Source organism: Ochlerotatus camptorhynchus, unplaced genomic scaffold, assembly GCF_037179485.1.
Source record: "Ochlerotatus camptorhynchus isolate MF236.1 unplaced genomic scaffold, CSIRO-AGI_Acam_v1.1 ptg000022l, whole genome shotgun sequence".
NCBI lineage: Eukaryota > Metazoa > Arthropoda > Insecta > Diptera > Culicidae > Ochlerotatus > Ochlerotatus camptorhynchus.
This window is the reverse complement of record NW_027040514.1, coordinates 2,763,867-2,773,825: the sequence shown is the minus strand read 5'-3', so window position 1 is coordinate 2,773,825 and position 9,959 is coordinate 2,763,867. Positions and strand designations below refer to the sequence as shown.

General features: G+C 42.7%; 1 protein-coding gene across 1 annotated transcript; it reads left to right on the top strand.

The window, feature by feature from the left end:
* The first annotated feature begins 2,134 nt into the window (after window positions 1-2,134).
* LOC135704223 (general odorant-binding protein 45-like) lies at window positions 2,135-3,102 on the top strand. Its single transcript, XM_065225702.1, has one exon. It carries the CDS (start codon window positions 2,160-2,162, stop codon window positions 3,021-3,023), a length of 864 nt encoding a protein of 287 aa, XP_065081774.1. The 5' UTR covers window positions 2,135-2,159; the 3' UTR covers window positions 3,024-3,102.
* Window positions 3,103-9,959: the final 6,857 nt, after the last annotated feature.

Here is a 9,959-nt window from a genome sequence, read left to right as displayed (position 1 = left end):
TTGTCTCCTCTTTCTCTTATGTCGTTTTCGTTTTTGCGGTGTAGCTACACCGGTGCTACACTGCCGTACACCGAAATATTTTAGGGTGTAGATATAGGATGCACCTTTGTTTACAAACAAATGATGTTGAGCTGTCAAAGACTCGCGCTTATTCCTGCTTACACTACACCAGTGCTACACCGCAAAAACGAAAACGACATTAGCGAAAATTGAATGAACTAGCATTTGCTTCAACTGTCATTCACAAAACAAAACAAGGTAGCAATGGGCGACTTCGATTTTTTTCATCGTAAGTAGATTATAACTTTTTACTTCCACAAACTTTTTTTTCTTAATTCAAATATATTCCTTTTGTATAAATGTTAGAATAAGCTTTCGATTCCGAACGACGCCTTTCATGTATCAAACAAGTTGTGGAATGCATTTAGAAGCAAAAAAGTTCACTCACTGTGTTTGCAGTAGGTCATCAAATCGATATTGAGCTGGAAATACACAGCAAAAAATTATTTTGATATCACATCAAAGTGGATGCACTACAATCATGTCGAAAATTTCATGTAATTTTTATGACCACATAAATAAACAAATGCAGTAAAAGCAGCGTAATGTCAGTTCATGCATTGTATTAATGATAATTTTGTCCATTTTTAGCAAGTAATATTACACCATATTTTCGACATGATTGTAGTGCATCCAGTTTGACGTGATATCAAAATTATTTTTTTGCTGTGTAGGGCCTATCTACATTGGTCGATGAAAAAGACTTTCTCTTTCATTAATAACTCAGCTGCAAAAATATTTTTTTTTTAATATTTAACGATTTGGACGCGCAAACAGCATGAAAGTTGTATGCATAGCCGCGGGTATCAATAGAGAAAGTCATTGAAGAGAGTCGATAAATGCAGGTATAGAAATGTAATCAATGACTTTAATCGTTGATTTCTCACGATCAAAAGTAAATCGGGCAAACATACACTTCCAATTGAAAGAACAAAAAAAATCCTTTAATATTAAGTTAATAATTTTTGTGATAAAAATTCATTAATGACTTAGGAAAATTACACCAATTCATCGATGTTGAAATGTTGTGATTTTATTTTGACTCATTTAAATTACAGAAAACAGCCGTCCAAGCTTAGTCAGAAACTCGTTTATAGTTAAGTGGAAACATTGCCATGAAGTGGTGCTAGCATCTCCTGATTTCTTCTATAAATTTTCCATTTTGATTATATTTTCACTAGTGTCGATCAATTTTTTGTTGAAAATTGCCACAGGGGGCTAGTGGCATTTTGTAATTTGTGCAACGCTAGTGCCATCATGTTGTCAAAAAGGGTTTTTAAGATAGCAGGTCGGTGTTGGCGAAGCTTGAACGCATTGAAAATATTTATACTAGTTTTCAATCAAATTTTCCCCAGTTTCAACGTCTATTTTCTGTACTTTAATGTACTCATGCTATATTTAAGATATCAGAAATTTAAACAAAAATACATGTTGATGTGACGTCACGGCTGAACAAACCCCCCCTCCCCCACTTGTCACATTTGGTCACATTTTCTGAAACCCTCTCCCCCCCCTAGACGCGTGACGTAATTTATGGACGCTCCCTTATTGCAAACCAGACGTTTGATTTGAGAAAAGTAACTTCTTTTTCCACTATTTTTCAAATCAATATCAAGAAAAATGCACGAGAAGTTCGCTAAAAAGCTTAACGTAGTCTACGTCAACCTCACCAATTTTTTGCTGAAGGGCACGGGCATAAGTTTGCAACACAAGTAAATTTCTGAATATGTAAGTTATCATGTATCAAAAGTTGTTGAAAGAAAACGATAAATATTCTCCTCGCCGAAGCACGCCCGACTTTAGGATTAACACATTTTAACATAATTTATCACCATGACCGATGCAATTTTTCGGTGGAATTTCCTGAAAAGATTGTCTATTGGGAACAAATGCACGTCCAGCAAAATGCACAGCTTATTGCAGATTTCTTGTTGCGAACGCACTGCACGTTTGAACGTGCGTTCGCACGAAAACAAACCTCGGCTCCGACGGGCTATTTAAGCCACTCACTTTGCTACGGTAAACTACAGAACAGTAGAATCATTCCGATTTCGCACATTCATCAAGTGGATATGCGATCGTGTGCTAGCCAACGTGTAATGAAGGGACTTCGGATTTCGATAGTGATAGCCCTGGTGGCTCTGGCAAGCGGTGTAATTGAAGCCGGACAACACGATGCTGTATTGAAAAGTTTCAGCACATCGGGCGGTGAGTGCGGTCAATACCTGAACAACGATGGCAACGGAGAGTGCAACGTCCATTGCATTGGAATTGTTAACCACAATTGGAATGACATGCAGGCAAGCTTCACACGGAACTATGCTTACTTCTTCACTCCTGATGCGGACGACAAGTGCTATCAGAATCGTACCGATCGTTGTCTGGACCAGGTCTACTCGTCGATTCCCATCTACAACAAGTGTCTTCGGGCTCAGCAAGCAGGTCAGTGCTACAACGATCAATATGGTCAGCTGAATGCCAGCCTTCCGCACTATGTGCCAATGACGGATTTGCAGTACACCAGAGTTATGCGACAGTGTGCATATATACTGGGCCTTTCCGATTATCAACTGTCAACCATTGTCGAGCAGGGTGCCTACAATGCATCGGATGGAGCCTGTCTACTGCGGTGTACGGTGATGCGCATGGGACTTTGGCATGACAAAAAGGGGATTGATTTGGCACGAGCGACTATGCAGTGCGGTATTTATGGTGATAAAACGGCAATCCTAGACTGTCAAGCCAAGATTATGGCCGAAGAGTGTGACAAATGCATACAGGTTAAGCGCACAGCGCAGGAGTGTCTTAAAATGCACTACAAAGTTAACAAAAATCAGGATGGTCACTATTCGGTGGAACTTTATGGTACTTTCATCGAGATAGATACTTATTCTGGCAGCTCAGTCAATTCTAATGCTGACACCTATCAAGAATTAAGCTTACAAGTTGTGTCCTTCGGTTGATTTGTTTTGTGACTGTAGCTCTATGAATGGTAATCGGGCATCACATATACTGCTGAGATAATTGACGCTGTTTTAATCCATACTTTTATTCAAATCAGGTACAAAATTATAATTATTAATAAATGAGCAATGAAAAAAAAAAACAAAAATGAAACACTTTAGTTCACAATCTACCGAATGTCCTGCGCACTACAGAATGCCAGCTGGCGATGATTGCTGTGTTCGCGAGTGGACTGCATGAATATTCTTCTTAATCGAAAACTGGCGGACACTCCGAAAGACTACATTTTCAAATCAGGGATTTAGAATCTTGAATGAAAACATTTGTTTTTAAACAGTTCCTTAAACCACTATATTTACACATTTTTACATTTATTATTTCTTACTGTTGTTCTCGCATGACCAAACATGATCTTTAAGCGGTAGAAGCTTTGCGTACAATGATGGCTTCCCGTCTCCTGCACTGAACCAAAACATCCGCAATACTTCGAATGATTATTGCATTGTTCTGTTCGAACCCTTTAACAATATGCATTCGAATTTCGGATGATTTTCTTATGGTTGAATTCGTCGTCAGATGATGAACATCCATATGACTGTCATCCAAATACAGGATGATTTTCGTTTGAAAATTAGCTATAAAACATACGGTACTCAGATGACAAACATTTAAGAACAGTGTGACATGCAAGTGGTTTTAATTAGATTTATAATTTGATTATGTACAATTCCATACTGAATAGCCATAATAAGTCATTCCATCATGGATACAAAAAAAATTTGTGGTGGAGAAAACCTCCTCCACTACAAATTAGCTAAACATTGGTTTTCATCCTTTACCTTTGTTCGTAACAGCTCTGATAGCGATGCATATGCTTCCACCTCGTTTGTCAGCTCAGATCAGAAAATGACGTTCGATAGAATTATTTACATCATCGTTTTGAAAAATTTCCGTTATGGGGCTGAACCAATACCATATGCATTTCCATTTAGTATGACAGCCTTTCTGCAGAGAGCATTACACATTTCAACTGAAGGCCCTATCCCTTCTCATAACAAGTTTCATCCAGTATTTTTCAAAACAACCGTCATCCGGTTGCAGCTATCATTCGAAAAAGCGATTTTGGTCTTTTGTTTTGAATGGTTTGAGGTTTCATTCGGTCAGAGGATGATGTTTGTGTACAGTGTGGTGGTAGGGCGAGATGTTTTTAAGACAGGTGGGCAGGAACTCACGGTCTCCCAGTGTTGGTGAGTTCTTTGCCGTTAATTTTCTCGAAAAGTTCACTATTTTGCCATACAGAAATTCAAAACAAAAATTTTTATCTGCGGATTTGGACTGTTTTTGATCTGTTTCGTACGACCGGAAGGTGTATGCTGGTCACAAATGCCGTGCCAAACTGATTTCCTACTCAATTAATCAATCTTTGATGTGAATTTCACTAATAAACACGAGGAGCATTTCTTATAGCAAACTTGCCATAACAAAATGGGCATGGTTCATTTAAGTAAACAAACTAACACTTTTTCCGACTGTGGCACCTCTCTTACTCGCCTATAGGTGGTAGGGTTTATCCTCCTTTTCGAGCTTCCTCCTTCTCGTCTGGTTGCGACGTTCGTGTAACGGTACGTTGCTTTTTGGTGCATCTCAGGAGGCTGCGGCTAGGTCGCGGCGTTTGCGAACGGCTCGAATTATTCATATCGTCCGGCCATTTTCCACAGAGATGGCGCTGATCCGCTGGTAGGAAGTGATAAAAATCCTCATATAGAAATTGAGAGAAGTGGGAATAATTCGCTTTCGGTGCATATTCAGGTAAAAAAAAGTGAACGACAACCTAAATAAATTAGTCAGGGACTTTGTCGTTCAGTTTTGTCCCGGAAATTATTGTTAAACAAGCTACAATTAAATAAAAATCATTTTCCCCCATACAGTTTTACCTGCTTTACTACCAGTCCCCAGAGAGCCAAAAAATTAAAACTCGAGAGAGAAAATTTGCTCTCACTAGTTCAATTTCTCAACATGCCATGTATTTTGATGGCACTTGATTTGTGATTTCCCTCTCACAGACTACAAAATAGAGTACCTGACACTGCAAAACATTTTTTTTTTCTTGATTTGCTACCGACGCCAGGGAGGCAGCTCCCACACCTGGGCGGTAGGGCCCAGGTGTGGGAGCTGCCTCCCTGGCGTCGGTAGCAAATCAAGGAAAAAAAACTACAAGGGACAGCCTAATGGGGTTGTGCGCAATGATGACGTAGGACTACGTGGTATGATACAATAAATAGTTTTGTTAACTGCAGCAGGAGCTTGTGTTTTGTGTACGAATAGAAATTTTAGCGGGGTTCTCTCTGTTTATTTTCTTTAGTATGACTATGATTGCCCTCAGATTAACCAAGGCGCGTACAACCTAGGTGGAAACACACTACTTACCTGGAACTACCCCAACACAACAAATGAATGCAAATGATTGTCGGTACTGGATTAGTAGTGGTAGATCTCATACAAGTAACGACCACCTTCGGTTAAATCTAACAACCTTAAACTGAAAAAATCATCATTCGATCACATCACTACCACCATTCAAATCCCGACAAGAAAGTTAATCAAAAACACCTTTTTAATTCATTTGGTGGCCCTGAAAATGACCGTTTTTTTGTCTGAGTCGATGATGCTAATTTATCCTCCGTATCCGTACAGAGTATAGTCGCTATATTCATAGTCTGGCGGATAGAATCTCGGGAACCAATTGACTGTCAAATAGCGGCACCAATTGAGCAAATCACGACTAACAACAGAAAAGAGCACATCAGCTATTGCGAACAAAACGTCGGAAACCATTTTCAAGGCTCGCCTACGCAAACTAATATCATCTTTGGGTTGTGGAAAGTTTCCCTTATCCGGTGATGCCGGTAGTTTGCGTTCGATTGGCGTGGAAAGAATAATTTACGTTTGTTTATAAATGTTGATAGTACCTTTTCCATTGTTGGTCTAAAATATATTGAATTGATTCCACTTTTTGATAGATCGAAATTCTATCCGCCAGACTATGAATATAGCGACTATAGTACAGAGTGCGTCCCTGCCGCTTCAAAGCGTAAATGACATCCATTGCGGTGACGGTCTTCCTCTTGGCGTGTTCGGTGTAAGTAATGGCGTCACGAATAATATTTTCCAAAAACACCTTCAACACGCCTCTGGTTTCCTCGTAAATAAGCCCGGAAATTCACTTGACTCCACCACGACGAGCCAGACAACGGATGGCAGGTTTAGTTATGCCATGAATGTTATCACGCAGCACTTTTCGATGACGCCGAGTTCTTTTCCTCCCTTGCCGCGTCCAGTCATTGCCAATTAATGGTAGATGTATCTTCAGTGAAGGTTGAAACGAAAGTGAACGAAAATTCTTTTTTGACTTTTGACTTAAATGATCTATATTTCTTGAATTTGTGTGGTTTACATGTATAACTTATCAAGTGACACAGATGCGTCTTTTCAACTTTAGTTCCTGTGAAATTTCAATTATTATTAATTACAGTTCCTAGTCCTATCAGGCCTGTTTTAGAGAATGACCACCTTGGTGGGATTGGTTTGTTTGAAAATTTGAAAAAGGAGACTACTTATAACTACTATTTACAACTACAACTAACCTACAACTACTATGTACACCTAACCAACTATATACAAATTGCTTATCAAAGCATGTTCTGATAAATTACATTTTTGTGCAAATTTAGTCTTAATTTCGTTAATTTTGGAATCTATTTTGGCAATGCCTGCCTCTTCATGTAAATTTGTTATTCTAGTGTCGAAAGGACGATCAAGAACCATCCTCAGCACTCTATTCTGAGCGACCTGGATTTTGTTCCTGTGAGTCTGTGCACATGATTCCCACACCGGAGCTGCGTAGAGGATCGCAGGTTCTATGATTTGTATTTGTTTGTAGACGGCCAGTTTGTTCACCCTTGAGAGGCGGGATCTGCGGCAAATCAGCGGATACAGACACCTAACCAAGGCAGAACACTTGATTACGGTTTTCTCCACATGCGAACGGAAGAGAAGCTTTTCATCGAACAACATCCCGAGATAGGTTACTTCGGTGGACCACTCAACCCTTGTGCCATCCATGATTACAGTACAAGAAAGAGCCGGTTTTAGTTTGGGTGATTGTCGATGGAGGAACATGATTGTTTGTGTTTTGGAAGCATTGATTTTGATTTTCCACGTGGTGGTATAATCAGCAAAGGCGTTAAGGCATCGTTGAAGTTTGTTCGTTATTTCGCGAGGCATCCTTCCTTTGACGGCTATTGCGGTATCATCTGCGAACAGGAAAAACACGCAACCGTCTCCAAGGGGAGGAATGTCGGAAGTGTAAATGCTGTAAAGCAAGGGGCCCAGCAGACTGCCTTGCGGGACTCCTGCTGGGATGGAAAACGTGTCGGAAAGACAACCATTCAACGATACCTTAAACGACCTTTGCTGGAGGTAGTTACGGGTGATTTTAATAAGATGTAAAGGAAAGTTGAAGTTACAAAGCTTGTACACAAGTCCATCATGCCAAACATTGTCAAACGCCTTTTCAACGTCTAACAAGGCCATGGCTGTGGACTTGGATACAGCTTTGTTACTTCGGATGTTATTCATCACCCGTACTAGCTGGTGATTGGTGGAGTGCCCCTTTCTGAACCCAAACTGTTCCGGAAGGAGAATGTTATTTTCCTCGACAAACTTGAGCAAACGATTGAGAATGAGTTTTTCGAACAATTTGCTCAGCGCTGAAAGGAGGCTGATTGGTCTGTAGCTTGAAGAGAATGTTGGATCCTTACCGGGTTTGCGGATTGGTATGATTTTTGCTACTTTCCAGATGCTTGGAACGGGTTTGGGATGATTTTTCAGGACCTTGGCTACCTTCCAGAATGGTCTGGAGCGGTCATCCAGATTCTGGACAACACGCCCGAAACTTTTATTTCGGAGTGAGTCCATTCTGGAAGCAATCTGCCTATTCAGATCGGCAATTTCACGTTTTTTGCCCAGGTCTCCAGTCCTCTGAAACTGGCGTCTACGAACATTTCTCAACCGAATCAGTAATTGGGTGTGGGAATCAATAGCAACAAACTTACCCCTCACAGGAACTTGTCGAACACACGCCTCGTCTGCCACGAATATGGCCTGTTGGAGTCCTTCCAACGCCCGGTCGATGTCATCTACAGTGTCGAGCAGTAGATTTTAATCGATGTTGCTGTCCACCATTCGTCCGTACTGCACCCAGTTGACATGGTGGTAGTCTTTACGCAGGCAGCTTCTAGCAGGAACCACATTGACACCGACTTCAGTCACCACCGGTTGGTGGTCGGAGCTGAGATCGTTGTGCGCCTCCGGCTTGGATAGTCCGATGTTTGACAGGAAAAAGTCCAGCGTGGAGGGATTTCCCGCCGGAGAGATGAAAGTTGGTTCGTCCGGAAATTGCACAGTGTACAGACCATGTTGTGCGTGGTCGAACAATAGACATCCGTTCCGGTTCCTCTGATAGTTCCTCCAAGCTTCATGGCGGGCGTTCAGGTCGCCCCCAACGATGAATCGGGAGCTAGTACGGGTGATGGCGGTCAGGTCCTTCTTGAATTGGATTCCTAATCCGTTGCTTGCGGTACACTGGCGTGGGCAGTAAACAGCGATGAACCGGATGTTTCCAGTTGGTGATTCCACCTCCACACTAATGGCCTCGATGATAGAGGTGCGGATGTGGGGCAGAGTGCAAAACTTGATTCCTTTTCTGACGATGACCGCTACACCACCCCCCCTGGAGCTGGTGCGATCAAGCCGGATAATGTTGTGGTCAGGCAACCAGAAGCTGTCACCGGACTTTAGGTGGGTCTCAGTTAGAAGAACCACGTCGATGCTATGCTTGCGGAGGAAGTCGGCAAGCTCAATCTGTTTTCCTCTTACAGAGCAAGCGTTCCAGGTAGCGATGGTTAGCGGTTTAGACACCATACTGGATGATGAACTTACCGAGCACTTGGATCTGTTCGGGCTTATTGCGGCACTTACGTAGAGCACCGGTCATGTTGACGAAAATTTCCATCAGTTCATCCGCTGAAAACAGATCGGGGTTGTTGTTTTGCGCTGGTGGTTGTCTCCAAAATCCAGGGGGGGAAAGGGGGCTTTGGCCAGCAGAATCACCAGAAGTTGCTTGAACGGAATGCACCCGCGAATTCGCTTGCCTTTGCTGAGGAGCACAAAGAGGCGGGAATTCCTCCCTCCGAAATGCCGGGACTTTGTCCTTCTTGCGTCCTGGTTGGCTGTTAGCTGCCGCCTGTTTTCGGATCCGTTTGAAGTCCTCGCGTTTGGAGCACTGTCTGTCGGAACCTTGGTGAGCACCACCACAGTTGGCGCATTTTAACACCACAGCTCCATCCGCAGGGCAGTCGAAAGTGGCGTGGTTTTGAGCGCAATTGCCGCAGCGTGGCTTAATGTTGCAGTTGCGGGTGCCGTGTCCAAAGTTCAGACACCGTTGGCACTGAGTCACATCGCGATGGCCGCCACGGTATGGCTCCCAGCGGACGATAATGCAATTGATGGAGCGGATGGCTTTCAGCGCGTTGAGTGTCACCGTTCCCTTCTGGAAGTGTACCAGGAAAAGGCTATCCGGATAAGCCTTCACATTCTCGTCTCTTCTTGTCATCCGATAGACGGCACTTGGGGCCAGCTTGTACCGGTCCCTGATTTCAGCTTCGATAAACTTCGGGTCGAAGTTTGGTAGACCCCTGATGACGACCTTGAATGGTTTCTCACCGGGAATGTCGTGGGTGAAGAATTCCGCCTTGGAAGTCCTCAGGTGGGCGACGACCAAGTCATACTCCGCTTTGGTACGGAGCACCACCTTGGTGCCGACTCTGCCCAACTTGTATTCGGCTTTAACGCCCAGCGTCGCTAGATCCGCGATG